The sequence below is a fragment of the Equus asinus genome, chromosome 3 (assembly GCF_041296235.1).
Source record: "Equus asinus isolate D_3611 breed Donkey chromosome 3, EquAss-T2T_v2, whole genome shotgun sequence".
Classification (NCBI taxonomy): domain Eukaryota; kingdom Metazoa; phylum Chordata; class Mammalia; order Perissodactyla; family Equidae; genus Equus; species Equus asinus.
The window spans coordinates 158,326,346-158,343,932 of record NC_091792.1 but is presented as its reverse complement, the minus strand read 5'-3'; the positions used below and the strand labels follow the sequence as shown (position 1 = coordinate 158,343,932).

Sequence of the window (17,587 nt, the reverse complement as noted above, 5' to 3'; positions counted from 1 at the left end):
GACCTTATTTGGAAATAGGGTCTTTGCAGATGAAGGTAAGATGAGGTCACACTGGAGCAGGGTGGGCCCCAAGTCAGTGACTGGTGTCCTTACAGGAAAGGGAGGGACACGCAGACAGACACAGAGGGAAGAGGCTGTGTGACGGCGCAGGCGGGGACGGGGGGGTGCAGCCGCATCCAGGGACGCCTGGAGCTGCCAGAGGCTGGAAGAAGCAGGAAGGATGCTCCCCGGAGCCCTGGAGGGAGCCCAGCCGGCCCACACCTCGACTTCGGCCTCCTGGCCTCCAGGACTGGAGAGCATCCGTCTCTGCTGTGGTGGCCCCGGGGAGATGCTTTGTCACTGCCGCCCCAGGACACTCGTCCACCCCGCAACCCTGCACTCGACTTCCTCTGCTGTGAAGTGGGGTGTTTTTGTGAGGGTTATCAAACGCCCAAGCGCGGCACCATGCCCACACAGGAAGCATCCTCATTCTCGACGGCTGTGTCGGCAATCACAGAAGCACAGCCCCCACCCGGAGGTGCTAACTAAGCACCTTCCTTTAACCCTCCTGGCTGCCTGGAGGAGGAAGCATGACCGTGCCCATGTCACAGATGGGCACTCTGAGGCTCAGGGAGCAGCTGGGGTGACTCGGCCTGGCCACGGGGACACAGGTGGGATTTGAACCCCGGTGGGTCCGAGTCCAGCTTTCAAGCACCCACCCTTCAGCATGGTCACCCCGCTTCGGGCTCTCACGCTGCCTCCAATAGCGAGTCCAGCCACAGCTCCCCCTACTTGGGCACTGGGAGGCCACCCCTCGAGCAAGGGTGCAGGCCGCCCCTGCCCCTGGCCCCGGCTCCGGTCAGCACCACTAACTCCCCGCTGTCACTTGGCCATCTGTGATTTCTATGAACCCGCCAACTGCAAAAGGTCGGACACCCCAGAGACAGGGCCGGGGCTCCCAGAGAGGTCACAGCCGTGTGCCTGGACCACGTGCCCAGGGCAGGACCCCGCGTTAGAAGGCCCGGGTCTGCATCCTCCCGGAACTTTCTGGTTGGTGCCCCCGGGCAGGTCTCTTGTCCCGTTTTGTTGCTGGAAAAGAGGCCCAGGAGCAGTGACCTCAGAGTGGCCGGGTCACAGCTGCAGGGTCCCCCTGGCCTGGGACTTGTGGTGTCTGCCTGCTGCGGCTCCAACCCAGGGTGGGGTCCCACCTGAGAGACCCCCAAGACCTGGAATCTCTTATTGCTGCCTGCATCCCTGCGTCTTGTCCAGACCCTCGGGACACACTCACCGAGCGCCCCGTGGAGGAGAAGTCCAGTGAGACCACAGAAGCTCTGGTGCTTTATCAAACCCGACATCATTACCACACCATCGCTGCTGGCCAGTGCTGGCCACACTTCCGGAGCTCGGGTCGGGGTCATCTGCCTGGTGCCCACGCTTTCCAGGCCGCCCCTCTCCTCAGTGCTGCTCCCCTCAATGCTAAAGTGTCAGAAAAGTCTTCGAGAAAGTGAGAGGCAAGAGTCTACTCTCAGATCCAACTGTGGCAGGACCCAGCTCGGAGGACAATGCCTGCTGGCCAGTCCACGCCCCGCCTGTCCCAGCTCCCCCTTCCCTGTGCCCCCGTCCCAGAGCCCCTGTACCTGCATCCCACTCCTCAGAGGCAGCTCCCAGGCCGCCTGGCCGCAGGCCCCAGGTGGCTGCTCCCGGCTCCTCGCTGGCTGGCCCGCCAGGCTATCTCTGCCGACCGGGCAGGCGGCGGCCGCCCACAGCCCGGCTGACTGCATGGCGCACTACCGCCCCCGGCTTCCTGCCCCACTTCCTCCCTGCGCCCGGGCCTGGCGGCGAGAGGCAGGCCCAGTGCCGCTGCGCTGACACCGCCAAGGCCCGTCGATTATTAGCTCCTTCCTCAACCAGCTCCGGGCCCTGTCCTGCCTGCCCACCGCCCAGCCCCCAGCTCTGAGCAGGAAGCCAGGGGCACCCGGGCTCCCACCTCGGCCCTGGGATTGCGGAAGTCCACCAGCTGCCAGCCTTCTCGCCCTGCCAATCTCAGCTCTGCTCTCTGTTCCTCTTTCACTTACTGTACACACACACACACACAAGCACACGTGAGAGCACACGCAGGCAGACATGTGCACTCACACACACAGACACAGGCAGTTCCTTCCCTCTGCCCAGGTGCTGTCCCAGCCCCTTGGCCCAACCAATGGAGACACGTGCAGGGGACAGGCGGGAACCAGCCCACAAGCTCTCCTGCCTTCTTTGCCTTCCCTCTGCCTCTAGGCCTGACCTGGATTTGAGAGCAGGAATCTCAGGCTTGCTCACTGGGGAGCCTGGACTGGGTCCCCTGGGGACTCCGACAAGAATCAGGAGCTGAACTAGGGTCGGCCCTGTGGCCCCACCCTCCCATTTGCTCTCATGACCTGGCTGGGGCAGCCCAGCCGCAGGAATCAAGAGTAGGAGGGTGACATTCTTCTCCATCCGAGCTTGGGATAGGCCCGGCTTTCACGCGCGGCCTGAGTTAACACCAGGAATAACCTCTAAATTAAGTGGTAACGTGCCCATTTTACAGATGCGGAAACTGAGGTTCAGGGAGTTCAAGTGACACGACCAAGGCTAGTGACAACTAGAAGACGAGCCCGGAACCAGGTGTGATGGGCACTGCAGCCCATCATAGACCAGGGTTTCTAACCCAGCACTGCTGACATTTGGGGGGATTGCTTTTTGTCGTGGGAAGAGGCCTGTCATGCGCACTGAGGGTTTTAGCATCATCCCTCACCTCTAGGAACTAGATGCCGACCCCAGCTGTGACAAACAACACATTTCTAGACACTTGTCCCCTGGGGGCAACGTCACCCCAGGCTGAGAACCGCTGGTCTAGGCTGCGCTACTCCTGGGTGACACCACTCCCACCCAGGGCCTGCTCGGTCCTCACCCTCCCACCCCGTCCATCTTTTCTCTAATCAAGTTCTTGGAATTCTGCACTGCCACCCCCAAGGTCACAAACTCCTGAGGTCCAACGTGAGGCCCAAGCCCCTCCCTGGGCAGAGCGGGCCACTGCATCCCGGAGCAGGCAAGCCACTCCCGTGAGGGGCCCAGCACCTGGCGTCCGCACACCCCCAACCTGCCCAGGCCCCACCTGCACACCACTGACACGCTTAGTGACCACGTGGAGGGAGCCAGAGGGGCCAGGCAGACATTTTCACAGTCCTCCCATGACCACAGGCTAAGTGCCAGCTGTGCATCTCATGCCGTCCCGTGGGCCCCAGGGGAGCAGGGAGCCAGAGAGCAGAGGGGCAGCTGCTCCCACCAGCAGCTCTTCTGCCCACCGGCTGCCCCCTCTGTGGAGTGGGAACAGAGGCCTCTCTCTGGAAGGATAGCTGTCGTGGTCACCATGTCAGTGTCCTGGGGCTGCCACACAAAGCACCACAGCCTAGGGGCTTTAAAACAACAGAGATTAAATGCTGTCTCAGTCGGGGGGCCAGGAGTCCCCAGTCAGGGTGTGGGAGGGGCTGCCGTTCACCCCTGAGGCTCCAGGGGAGGGTTGTTCCTGCCTCTCCCAGCATCTGGGGGCTACAGGCGTCCCTGGCCTCGTGGCTGCATCGCCCCAGCCTCCGCCTGCCTCGTCACATGGCCTGCTTCTCGGAGCACCTCCTCTTTTCTCTCTTACAAGGACCCTCATCATCGTCACCATATTTAGGGCCCAGCGGATAATCCAGGATGATCTCGTCTCAAATCTTCACCTTAATTACATCTGCAAAGACCCTTTTTCCAAACAACGTCATGTTCCGAGGTTCCGCTGGGCATCCCTGTGGGGCCGTCATCCGGTCAGCACACCCAGACCCCTACGGGGGAGTGAAGCAGGCCCAGGACAGGGGGCCAGTGCACGCCAACGCCCGCCTGCCTGGCCACGGCACCCTCCCGCCAAAGCTGCCCTGGGCCTCGGCGACATTCAGTCCTCACTGCCCATGTCCTCCCAGCCCACGCCCCAGGCCTTTGGGCCCAAACAAGGTCCAGCCGCCCCTCCTCCTCACGGACACCTGCCTCTCCACCTCCCCACCCCTCCTGTGGGCTCCTGTTCAGCTTCCATCCCGCCCAGCCCAGTGGTCGGGGGCCTCTGTCCTGCTCCCTCCACCTCCCCCTTCGCAGCCCTTGGCACAGATGGTGCCCGCCCCAGCAAAGGTCCCTCAGCCACGTCCACAGCACCGTGGGGGGGGGGGTGGATTTTCCTGCACCTCCCCCTGAGCTCGCAGAACGGCTGCTCCTCTGCTGGGGCCACCTCCTGGGCGAGCTGCCTCCCCCATCCAGAGACAGGCACTCAAGCCCCCTTTGCACTGGCCCCAGGACCTGTGGATGCCCACAGATGGGCCAATACCAGCCCCGCCTGGGTCCTTTTCTCCCCACCCCTGCTGCACCCCCTCTAGCCTTGTGACTCCCCTTCCTGGCCTTCTCACCAGAGGGTAAAGCTCCAGGTCCCATCATCCCCAGGACAGGCGGTCACTCTGGGTAGGACCTGGGCCAGCCAACAGCTCCCACGTCCACTGACACCGCCTTGAAGGCCAGCTCTGCTGTGCTGGTCACACGACCTCAGAGAAGCCCCACGTGGGATTGGGGGTTGTCCTGTGGTCTTGCTCTGGGCCATTATGAGGATTAAACTAGGTTCGAGAATTCTCTAACAGGCCAAGCACAGAGTGCCTAACACAGCCAAACTTAGGTGTCTGTTCTCCTTACGAATGCCAGTGACTGGTCCTCTCCCATGGCCTCGGACCCCCAGGAGCAGGGGACAGAGCTGCAGGCATGTGAAGAACGAGGAACGTGTCTGGAAGGTCGGCACGCCGACCAGGGCCCTGGCCCCGCCGTCCACCCCACAGTACACCTGCATGCATCCCTGGGCTGGCCTGTCCCACTGCTCAGTAAGGCCCCGGGGGCTGCGGAGAGAAGCTGGGCCGGGCACTGAGACCTCCCTCCCTCCCTTGCTGTGTGCCCTAGACACGTCCCCCTGCCCCTCACGCCTGTGAGCAGAGGCCCCAGTTTTCCAGCCCACTCTCTGGAACCCCACATTGTGCAGGATGTGAGATGTGTGGCTCCTGCTCCCTTTGTTTTTCTGGAAACAGTGTTGAAAGGGGCCTCAGACGGGCTCCACATCCATAAAGGGTCTGGACACATTTCCTATCCTGGCCATTGTCCCCCACTGCAGCCGGAGACCCCGCATCCTGTTTGTCTCTGCAGCTGCGCCCTTGACCCGAGGCCAGGGGGGTTTCCGGGAGGATGCCAATCATGCCCAGTGCTCCTCAACTCTGCCAGTGTACCTCAATTCTGCACAGAGCACCCCAATTCTGCACATTGCACCCCAATTCTGCACACTGCACCCCAATTCTGCACAGAGCACCCCAATTCTGCACACTGCACCTTGACTCCACAGAATGCACCCCAGCTCTGCAAGCACGTCCCAACTTTCCTTAGATCACACAAGAGCCTTCACAGGAAGAGCACGAGCTTCTAGGTCAGGGGGCTTTCCAAACAGGGCCCTCCTGGCTGCGCACGGGGCAGACCCACACGGCCCCGCCTGAGAGAGGCCCGTCTGGGGATCCTTCCGAGAGGGCGTGTCGCCTGCCGGGCCTCGGTTTCCCCCGTTTCAAACAAAGTAGAGCTTAGAGATCTCTAAGTGCCCTCGCAGCTCAGCAGCTCTGAGCTCTGACACGGTTGTAACAAATTCCAGTTGTCACTTGCCAATAAGGTGCTAAATGCAAGCACCCCGATTCCCAGGAACCCCTGGAAAGCAAGTCCTGTCCAAGTCTGGGGTTCTCTGGGGAACCCAACCCCAATTTCAGTCTGTCAAGTGATGACCCGCCTCTGCCCTTTCCCGGATCACAGGGACCAGAGGGGCACCCCGCCTTCCGGGTTCTGCTTATTTTGAATTTTTTGGCTCATGGGGAAACGGCAAGAATTGCGGTCATATAAAGACAAAAGGCGATTTTGAACTTCACGTAATGTCATTCTAGAGCGCTTTCAGTTCTCTGGGACGGTGAGGAGCTGTACCCGCACAGAACCTCGGAGCTGGAAAGGTAGCCAGGCCCCCCACGCCACGCTGGGGTCCCCTGCACAGCCTCCCTGGCACGTGCGCCGGCCTCTTGCTGGAGCCCGCAGTGCACCTCTAGACAGCTCTGCTCCTGGGGTTCGGAGCCACCCCTGCCCCCAGCGACTGCGGCCCCACCAACCCCTCTCCACCTTCCAGTCCCCACCCACGGGTGGCTCACAGACAAGTGGGGAGACAGACGTGGAGACAGACTGAGATGACCAAGCGCGATCCATGCAGTGACAGAGGGAAGCCTGGGAGGGAAAGGAGAGGAGGGTGAAATCCAGAAAGTCTTCCTGGAGCTGGAGGCTCCCGGGCTGCGTCTTGGAGGAAGAGGGACTAGGCAGGGAGCTAGGTATAAAGGCCTTCCAGGGGACAGGGTCAGCTCAGAAGAGCACTTAAGCCTGGCCTCACGCGGCTTGCTAACTCCATTTCCAGGTGACTGCGGACAATGGAAGCCCTGGAGAGGCCCAGGTCACCCTGTTGCCCTGAGGGTTAATCTACAACAGGCCTTAAATGGTGAATCTCAGGAATGCAGGCCGGGAGGGAGGTATATGACCCCTTTCCACTCCACCAGGCTTCTGGTTCTTTCCAACAGTCCTGTGTAGTAGAAACAAGGCCTGCCAGAGCCACATGGCTGATCCCGAAGCAGAGGACGGCAAATGTCTTCTGTAAAGGGCCTGAGGGTAGAGAGCTGGCTTCCAGGCCACCGAGTGGGTCTCTGCCACAGCCCTGCCATCACGGCGTGAAAGCAGACATATTAGCAAATGAGCGAGCCTGGTGAGTGCCAATGAAACCTCACTTACAAACGGGGGCTGGTTTGGGCCTCGGGAGGGGCATGTTAGTGGAGAAGCACCTCAGGACCACCCCACAGATGCAAGAAGGAGTCAGCGCAGAGGTGCCCGGCCACCCTGGAACCGGGACGCACAAAGACCAACACATCGAGGCTGTCTCAGCAGGGAGTGGGCAGAGGTGGGGGTGCGTGGGACGGGAAGTAACGCCCAGAGCTGACGGCGTCCAGTGCCTGAAGCAGACTCGGGATACACCACACGAAGCCAGTCCTGCCTCCCTTCTCCACTGGTGATGCTGCAGCTACAAACACAGGCCTTTCAACGATGGAGCGTTCCCGGGTACCCACACTAGGAGTATAGGAGATGAGCTCCAAACTCAGACAGGGCACTGGACAGCAAGGTCGCAAAGCAGATTCCTCAGGCTTACAAATGGGGAAACTGAGGCTCAGGAAGAGAAAGCCCCTCACCCAAGGTCTCAAGGTCCTTTCATATTAAAAGTACCAGGGAGGTGGCCCCCAGCCCAGGCCCTGCCTGGTGAATGCGCCCACGGCTGACCCGGCTCCTCACCAGGCAGCAGCCCTTGGTCTTCCCTGGTCTCTGATTCCATGTCTGTGAGGACGCAGATGGGACCCAACTTAACGCAGTTTCCTAGAAAGACAAACGGACAAAGACGCAGCGGCACATCTTGCAAGGTGCCGCATTCCTGAGCCCCACCCAGGTCTGAGGAGCTGGACACGCGGGCAGAAACCGGCCTGGAGGACGTGAGGGCAGAAATCAGCCTGGAGCTGCCTCTAGGGGTTGATTCCTGTTTGAGAACAGAAACATCCCTGGACAGAGACAGCAGCTGCCAGCCTGGAGCCCGGCTCCCGGCTGGCACTGGACACACGGAACGGGCTAGAACTATGCCTGTACTCAGCTAGGCTCGGCCTGTGTTTGTTATTTCTGGCCCCGATTAAGGATGAGCAGAGCAGGGCCCCGCAATTTCAGGAACACCTCTTTGCAAAACAAGGATATCGGGGCCAAACAGGCTTTCCTGATGACCGATGGCCACCCCGCGCTGGGTCACAGGCCTGCAGGAAGCGGTCAGCAGTTCCTGCGCCTGGGCCGGGACGAAGATGCCCACCCCCTCTCACCTCGGCCTTGGTCAGTCCGGCTCTGTTGGGGCTGGTGTCGCCCTCAAGCCAGGGGAACTGCTGACTCTGCGGCCCCCGTGGCTCCTTGGTGGCTGGGCCGGCCAGGCGAGCTGGCCAGGTGCTGGGGCAGGTTTATGCCAGGGACTCCTCCAGCAGTGCTCCTTCATCTAGGGCGGTCAGGGCGGCAAGGTGTTTCTACAGACGGAGTTTCAGAAGAGGGGTGCCCCCTCAACACCCCAAATAATGCGCCTCGGGCCCTCAGAGGAAGGTGGTCAGACAGGCGTTCAGGCTATTTTCATAGCCTCCATAGGGAGCAAGGCCAGGGCCAGCATGTCCCACTGTCACCTCTCCCACATAAGACAGGCACGTCCCACCCCCTGGACTGTCTGGCCCCTGAGTCGTGGGGTGACCAGGAGGGCAGAGCAGAGGAGACAGGAGTAGGAGGTCCCAGCCAGGGCGCATGGCGGGGCACACGGCGGGTGCTTCTTGGCTGCCGGTTTCCCTGGCATCCTGGGGAAGTCACCCAGCTTCCAGAGGAGACCCGGGGACACCTCGATCTGATCGGCCCTCACTCCCCAGAGCCCCGACTTTCCTGAACTGGGGTGTGGGACACCCCCAGAATTCCGGACACACCTGGAGCCCGGTCACCCAGGGGCGGATCTTGGACTGGACTCACGCAAACATTAACCCGGCCCAGCACACGCTGCCTGGAGGCCGCTCGGGGAGCGAGAGTCCCAGCCAGGACCGTCTCCCTGGAAACCAGGCCCAGGTCACTGCAGGCGGGCGGGCCGGGGCCCAGGCCGGAACGCGCACAGGCCTCCCCGTCATCCCGGCTGTGCAAGGACGCAGGCGCAGGGACGCTGTCAATCCCCAGCCACTGGCTCAGTTCAGGGGCTGGAGCCCCCAGTTTATTGGCTTGGCTACTCCTCTTCTCTGCTTCCCTCCTGAGAAACCTCCAGAGCGGCCCCCCTGCCGGGTCTATGCCCCCCTTCTCAGCCTCGCCTCAGCCCCACCCCCAGACGCCCCCTCAAGGCAGCAGCACCCTCCACGTTGCTGAATCCAATAGTCACCGCCCAGTCCTAGTCTCACTGGCCTCTCAGCGGCCACTTTGTCTGCGCAGCTGACCACACCTACTTCCAGACCCCTCCTCCTGCCCCCGTGCTTCCTCCTACCCGCCTCCCCCCGCACCCCCGCCCTCCATCTACACTCGGCCTCAGGTGTGAGCGCACAGGTCGGGGACTTCTAGAGCCGTCTGCCCACACTGACCACCCAGGGTGGCAACTCCACCTGGGGGTCAAGCCAGCGTTGTGGGGCATTCCTCTCGGTGGAACTGGACGGCTGCCCCCTGCCCACCACCCCCTCGCCTTCCCCCGCATCTCAGGAAATGGCCACCCCCCCCCCACCCTGCCTCCCAGCCTCCGTCCCTCAGCGCCTGCTGCTTTACTCCCCCCGCTGTGTGCATCCAAGCCCACCCCACACAGTTGGGGTCCTCAGCTCCCTGACCACACGGTGCCCCCCACGCCCCCTGGCATCTGCACATCTCTCTCCCGGGTCCCCTTCTCCTCCAGGCTCTGAAGGCGCCTCCTGTCTGTTTCCCACATGTCTCACTCACCCATTGCCTCCTCCCAAGGACGAGCCAGCCCTTCCCCAGCCCCAAGGCCCTGAGCACATCCACGCTGTAACTAGGGTCTCCCTGTAGGCTGTCGCTTGGTTAACAAGGGAGGACCCCACAACTATGAGTCCCTCAAGGGCGCTGATAGGGCGCTCCACAGGCGTTTGTTGAATGACCAACAAACAGGCACCAGCAATGTGGGGAGTGGGCCACCCAAGCCACGCAGGGCCCTGAACAGGAGCCCGAGTGCACAAGATGTGTCTCTCCCTGACATGAGTGACCCGTGCCTCTGACTAGGTGGAGTCGTGTGGGACGCCGACCCCCTTCCCTGCCTGTTTTCCAGTCACTAGGTCTCTTCCTGGCTCTCCAGGGAGACAGCCGGCAGGGGAATCTCTCAGGCTCCAGCCTGGCGGGGGCCCCGTGACCTCTCCCATCCTCCTTTGGTGAGACAGCGCCTGGCGGGGCCCGGCCGCCGCACTCTCTGCCCTCTGACCGGGATGCTGGAGAACAGGGTGAGGGCTGCAGCCCCATCCAGGGTTCCGCTGCGGGCGACGCCCACCCCTGGGCCGCTCACCCCGCCACCATGTTTCACAGGCACGTCTCGGGGGCGTGGTCAGAGCCCCCACCGCTAGGATGCCCTCCCCCCACCCGCTGCAGGATGGGCACATCCCCCTCCTCTCCTTGGCATAACCTTCCTCCTTCACAAAGGACAGCTCCATGGTCCAGGCACCTTGCACACCCACTCCCGTTCACCCCCACGCTGACCCTGCAGTACGTGCCCAGGGGTGACAGGGCGATGAAGAGCGTGGATTCTGGTGCTCCCGTCTCGTTGTCTGCCCAGGCCCAGCTCCCGCCCGGTGTGGAGAAGGGGGTTCCACAAAGGAGAGCAATTATTACCATTATTATTCAATGGGGGCCGGATCAGGGGGCCGGCAGCATTGCCCAGCTCCAAACTTGCTGGCCCTACTCTGTGTCTGGCCCAGTGCCGGGCACCAGGGACGTGGATGAAGCAGACGGCCCACCCTCCAGAGCTCTCAGCCTAGTGGCAACAACAGCCAAGGAAACGATGGAGACAAGACAGCACAGCCAGAGGAACTGTGACGGAGGACAGGCAGAGAGGACAGGGCCACCAGACAGGCCCCGATCCTGCCTGGAGACAGCCAGGGAGGCTGCCTGGAGGAGGGGCTCTGAGCCAGGGCTTGGCATGTGAAATATATTTCCTGGCTTAAAATATACTCAAAGAGCCTGGAGCATCTTCTGGTGCCAGAAAGTAGGAAGTGGGATGGATAGATAGATAATAGATAGATAGATGATAGATAGATAGGCAGATAGGTGATTAATAGAAAAATAGAAGATAGATAGATAGATGGATAGATAGACTGATAGATGACAGATAGATAGATGGATACATAGATAGACAGACAGATGATAGGCAGATAGATGATAGATACATAGATAATGATAGACAGATAGGCAGATAGACAGACGAGAGAAAGATAGATGGATGGATGAATGGATGGATGCGCAGACAGACAGACAGATCCCCACAAAGAGGAGACTATGTCGAAGGGACACCGGGGCCGACTGAACGAGCTCCCAGTGGCCAAAGTTGGAACAATTTGACAACAAAATAAAGCAGTATTAGATTATAACCCAACGTGTAGACCAAACCTCCGTGACGCACCCCAGCGTAAATCAGTGAGGAATAACCATGGAAATGCAGAAGAGACGAGTGTCCGGTGCAGAATCCCAAATGATGGAAGCAGCCGCCCCGCCCCTGGAGGGAGACCCACCCCCTCCCCTCTCGGGCGGGCTGTGCGCCGTCCGTCCTGCTCAGGAGTACCGAGTGGAGGGAGGGAAAGCGTCGTTTTCCAGGGTGGGAGCCCCACACACCCAGCTCAGCCCAGTGACCAAGGTCAACGCCAGTGATAGGTCGTGTCCATAGCACGTGCCCTTGGTGTGATACGAGGAGACAGGCACTTAACCTCTGCGATCTTCCTCCCAAAACCCATAACCCCAGTGTCACCCCGAGAAAAACGTCAGACAAACACAGACTGAGTGTGAGGGGGGTGGGGGAGGGCGGCAGGGAGACGAGGGAGGGCATTAACTCTGCTGAGAAGTCATGGAGAGCTTCCTGGAGGCGACGATGTTTGAACAGGGCCTTGAAGGATGGGCAGGTATCAGAGAGGGCAAGGGAGGTTCAGGCAGAAGGCTCAGCGCAGGCAAAGGAGCAGAGGGTAGGGTGTGGGGGGAGCCACGGCGAGAGGGTCTGCACCGCCAGCCCCCGGCCCTCCCTTACCAGAAAGGAGAAGGAACGTGGCCCACGGAGGGGGCCGCGTGACAGGACGGGGTGACAGAGCTCACCAGGGCACCAATGTTTGGCCAAAAGTGACCAAGGAAGACAGAGCACTCCAGGCTGGGGGCCCCGGTGACCAGAGCTCAGGACCCAGGCCACAGGTGGTGGGCTCTGTGCAGCTGACCAGGCTTCTGCCAAAGTCGACCCCCACCCCAGCCTATCTCCGGGTTTTATTTTACTTTTTTGAGGAAGATTAGCCCTGAGCTAACTACTGCCAATCCTCCTCTTTTTGCTGAGGAAGACTGGCCCTGAGCTAACATCCGTGCCCATCTTCCTCTACTTTATAGGTGGGACACCTGCCACAGCATGGCGTGATAAGCAGTGCCATGTCCGTACCTGGGATCCAAACCGGCGAACCCCGGGACGCCAAGAAGCGGAACGTGCAAACTTAACCGCTGTGCCACCAGGTCGGCCCCCCATCTCTGGGTTTTAGATTCTGATCATGAATCACTGGGACAAGCAGGCGAGGCCCGGGGGCTGGCTGTGAGCACGGCATGGACAGAGGGAGAGGTCTCAGGATCTCCTCAGCTGGGCCTCTGCCTCTGGGTCTCCTATCATTGCCGGCCCCACCAGCTGGTCAGGGAAAACAGGGAGCTGTCCACACATCACCAAACCCAGCCATGCCACAAGGGAAGGGCTCTGCTCGGGCTGCCCCCAGGCCTGGAATGCCTTCTTTCCTCATTGGCAAACTCTTATGCATCCTTCCAACCCTGCTCGGCCATCACTTCCTCTGGGAGCCCTCCTGGATTGCTCCCACTTCTGGGAGGGGTTGGGGGAGGAGGGGAGGGAACTGCTTCTTCTTTTGCTCTGGGCCTCACTTGGGCCCCGCCGACCCTCTCCCTGATGCCCCTCACTGCACCTCCCAGGCTTTCCGGCCCCTTCGTCAGAGCCAGCACTGCGCAGACAGGAGCTCTGCCCAATAACCTGGTGCCTGGCACATGGCGGGTGCCCAGCCGACATCCCATTCACTTGCCCCGATTCCAGATTGGTCTCTTGCTAACAGGGTGATTGTTGTCCCTCTCTCAGCCTCACTCACCCCGCCCATGAGATGGGACAACAGTCTCGTCCACAGGATGGTGCCGAGGTTTCAAACGAGGGCGTAGGTGCACATGGCTGGTTCAAGAGACTTGTTTGGGGGCTGGCCCAGTGGCACAGGGGTTAAGTTTGTGCGCTCTGCTTTGGCAGCCTAGGGTTCACAGGTTCAGATCCCAGGTGTGGACCTACACCGCTCGTCAAGCCACGCTGTGGCGGCACCCCACATACAAAATAGAGGAAGATGGGCACAGATGTTAGCTCAGGGCCAATCTTCCTCACCAAAAAAAAAAGAGACAGAGAGACTTGCTTGGGATGCTGTGTTCAGGCCAATCCGAGGGCAGGTTACCAACCGCGTGCTGATCCCGCACTGTGCTCACCCTCTGACCGGAGCCCCACCTCTGGGAATTCACTGCACAGACGCTGGCCAGCCTCTGAGATGGCAGGGCCACAAGGTGCAAATGGCTTTTATAGCAGCAACACCTTGGGAGTCACCCAGGTGTCAAACACATCACACTCCAGCCGTGCGCCAAATGGCACGCAGCTGTGACAAAGGATAAGGACGTCCCTGCCCGCAAGCAGGCAGAGATCTCTGAGACACGTTAAGGGGGAAAAGCAAGACGCAGAGGGATCCGCGTGTTGTGCCACCTTCCGTGTTGTGAGAGGTGAGGATGCCTTCGCATCTGGTTTCCTTCGCGAGAAGAGGCTGCGGCAGGATACATAAATTCACAGCAGTGTGGGCTGAGTAGGTGTGGCACGGGGCCTGGTCAGGCTGGGGAGACGCTCCTTTGCCACACCGCGACGGTGGATACACGACACTCCCCACTTGTCAAAAGACGTTAAACTCTACAGCACAGAGCTCGAAACTTAGTGTATGCAAATAAAACAATTGTAGTGGGACGGAATCCCAGGGTGGAGGCCGGTGTGCCAAACAGAGCGCTGCATTACAAAGGCTTGACAACCGCGCTGAAGCGCAGGGACACGGCCGCCCTCTGAGGTCCTGGTGATGAGCCGGGCCTGCAGGAGCCGCTCACACACTGGGCTCTAGCTGACCACCTTGCTCCCCACGGGGCAGGGCTCTCAAATTCTCACACTTCTGTATGTGTATTGAAGAGCTGAAACGTGAACAATTGAGTGAGTGGGTGGTGATGGTGAAAGCCAGTTTTCTCACCGTTGGCGTGGAAGTCACAGCAAACTTAGTGGAAGAAGCTGGAATGACCCATGTGGTGATGGATTAGAGTTGGTGACACAGTGTGAATTCACGTGTCAGTTAATACAGATACACATGGTACATATGGAAGCACTGGTTAGAGACGTCTCTCTACGTGAGTTAATACACATGTACTAACTTAAGGATGTGTGTATACATGGGTACACATACGTGTGTACGCACGGGTGAGTGTCCTTGTAGACACGTGCATACGCGCGGGTGAGTGTCCTTGTAGACACGTGCATACGCGCGGGTGAGTGTCCTTGTAGACACGTGCATACGCGCGGGTGAGTGTCCTTATAGACACGTGCATACGCACGGGTGAGTGTCCTTGTAGACACGTGCATACGCGCGGGTGAGTGTCCTTATAGACACGTGCATACGCACGGGTGAGTGTCCTTGTAGACACGTGCATACGCACGGGTGAGTGTCCTTGTAGACACGTGCATACGCACGGGTGAGTGTCCTTATAGACACGTGCGTACGCGCGGGTGAGTGTCCTTATAGACACGTGCATACGCACGGGTGAGTGTCCTTATAGACACGTGCATACGCACGGGTGAGTGTCCTTGTAGACACGTGCATACGCGCGGGTGAGTGTCCTTATAGACACGTGCATACGCACGGGTGAGTGTCCTTGTAGACACGTGCATACGCACGGGTGAGTGTCCTTGTAGACACGTGCATACGCACGGGTGAGTGTCCTTGTAGACACGTGCATACGCACGGGTGAGTGTCCTTGTAGACACGTGCATACGCACGGGTGAGTGTCCTTGTAGACACGTGCATACGCACGGGTGAGTGTCCTTATAGACACGTGCATACGCACGGGTGAGTGTCCTTGTAGACACGTGCATACGCGCGGGTGAGTGTCCTTGTAGACACGTGCATACGCGCGGGTGAGTGTCCTTGTAGACACGTGCATACGCGCGGGTGAGTGTCCTTGTAGACACGTGCATACGCACGGGTGAGTGTCCTTGTAGACACGTGCATACGCACGGGTGAGTGTCCTTGTAGACACGTGCATACGCACGGGTGAGTGTCCTTGTAGACACGTGCATACGCACGGGTGAGTGTCCTTGTAGACACGTGCATACGCACGGGTGAGTGTCCTTATAGACACGTGCATACGCACGGGTGAGTGTCCTTATAGACACGTGCATACGCACGGGTGAGTGTCCTTGTAGACACGTGCATACGCACGGGTGAGTGTCCTTGTAGACACGTGCATACGCACGGGTGAGTGTCCTTATAGACACGTGCATACGCACGGGTGAGTGTCCTTGTAGACACGTGCATACGCACGGGTGAGTGTCCTTGTAGACACGTGCATACGCACGGGTGAGTGTCCTTGTAGACACGTGCATACGCACGGGTGAGTGTCCTTGTAGACACGTGCATACGCACGGGTGAGTGTCCTTGTAGACACGTGCATACGCACGGGTGAGTGTCCTTGTAGACACGTGCATACGCGCGGGTGAGTGTCCTTGTAGACACGTGCATACGCGCGGGTGAGTGTCCTTATAGACACGTGCATACGCACGGGTGAGTGTCCTTGTAGACACGTGCATACGCGCGGGTGAGTGTCCTTATAGACACGTGCGTACGCGCGGGTGAGTGTCCTTGTAGACACGTGCGTACGCGCGGGTGAGTGTCCTTGTAGACACGTGCATACGCACGGGTGAGTGTCCTTGTAGACACGTGCATACGCGCGGGTGAGTGTCCTTGTAGACACGTGCATACGCGCGGGTGAGTGTCCTTGTAGACACGTGCATACGCACGGGTGAGTGTCCTTGTAGACACGTGCATACGCGCGGGTGAGTGTCCTTGTAGACACGTGCATACGCACGGGTGAGTGTCCTTGTAGACACGTGCATACGCGCGGGTGAGTGTCCTTGTAGACACGTGTATACGCACGGGTGAGTGTCCTTATAGACACGTGCATACGCGCGGGTGAGTGTCCTTGTAGACACGTGCATACGCGCGGGTGAGTGTCCTTGTAGACACGTGCATACGCGCGGGTGAGTGTCCTTGTAGACACGTGCATACGCACGGGTGAGTGTCCTTATAGACACGTGCATACGCGCGGGTGAGTGTCCTTATAGACACGTGCATACGCACGGGTGAGTGTCCTTATAGACACGTGCATACGCGCGGGTGAGTGTCCTTGTAGACACGTGCATACGCGCGGGTGAGTGTCCTTGTAGACACGTGCATACGCACGGGTGAGTGTCCTTGTAGACACGTGCATACGCACGGGTGAGTGTCCTTATAGACACGTGCATACGCACGGGTGAGTGTCCTTGTAGACACGTGCATACGCACGGGTGAGTGTCCTTGTAGACACGTGCATACGCGCGGGTGAGTGTCCTTGTAGACACGTGCATACGCGCGGGTGAGTGTCCTTGTAGACACGTGCATACGCGCGGGTGAGTGTCCTTGTAGACACGTGCATACGCGCGGGTGAGTGTCCTTATAGACACGTGCATACGCACGGGTGAGTGTCCTTGTAGACACGTGCATACGCACGGGTGAGTGTCCTTGTAGACACGTGCATACGCACGGGTGAGTGTCCTTATAGACACGTGCATACGCACGGGTGAGTGTCCTTGTAGACACGTGCATACGCACGGGTGAGTGTCCTTATAGACACGTGCATACGCGCGGGTGAGTGTCCTTATAGACACGTGCATACGCGCGGGTGAGTGTCCTTATAGACACGTGCATACGCGCGGGTGAGTGTCCTTGTAGACACGTGCATACGCGCGGGTGAGTGTCCTTATAGACACGTGCATACGCACGGGTGAGTGTCCTTGTAGACACGTGCGTACGCGCGGGTGAGTGTCCTTGTAGACACGTGCATACGCGCGGGTGAGTGTCCTTATAGACACGTGCATACGCACGGGTGAGTGTCCTTGTAGACACGTGCATACGCACGGGTGAGTGTCCTTGTAGACACGTGCATACGCACGGGTGAGTGTCCTTGTAGACACGTGCATACGCACGGGTGAGTGTCCTTGTAGACACGTGCATACGCGCGGGTGAGTGTCCTTATAGACACGTGCATACGCGCGGGTGAGTGTCCTTGTAGACACGTGCATACGCGCGGGTGAGTGTCCTTATAGACACGTGCATACGCACGGGTGAGTGTCCTTGTAGACACGTGCATACGCACGGGTGAGTGTCCTTGTAGACACGTGCATACGCGCGGGTGAGTGTCCTTATAGACACGTGCATACGCGCGGGTGAGTGTCCTTGTAGACACGTGCATACGCGCGGGTGAGTGTCCTTGTAGACACGTGCATACGCACGGGTGAGTGTCCTTATAGACACGTGCATACGCGCGGGTGAGTGTCCTTGTAGACACGTGCATACGCGCGGGTGAGTGTCCTTATAGACACGTG

General features: G+C 59.7%; 1 protein-coding gene across 7 annotated transcripts in view; it reads right to left on the bottom strand.

Annotated features, from left to right (window-relative positions):
* SH3TC1 (SH3 domain and tetratricopeptide repeats 1) overlaps window positions 1-17,587 on the bottom strand; it is a 63,477-nt gene that overhangs the window by 42,607 nt on the left and 3,283 nt on the right. The window contains exon 1 of one of the 7 annotated variants that reach the window (XM_070506326.1): window positions 7,974-8,246. The exons of 2 other annotated variants lie outside the window; for them this stretch is intronic. Coding sequence is in view for 1 of the 5 variants with exons in the window: in XM_014855205.3 (XP_014710691.3) it covers window positions 1,617-1,760 (144 nt within the window). In the remaining 4 variants the exon portion in view is untranslated. Of the gene's footprint in view, window positions 1-1,267; window positions 1,290-1,616; window positions 1,946-1,966; window positions 2,090-7,973; window positions 8,247-17,587 lie in introns of those variants that run through there. 4 more of the 7 variants (XM_070506325.1, XM_014855205.3, XM_070506324.1 and 1 more) reach the window with 4 other exon arrangements.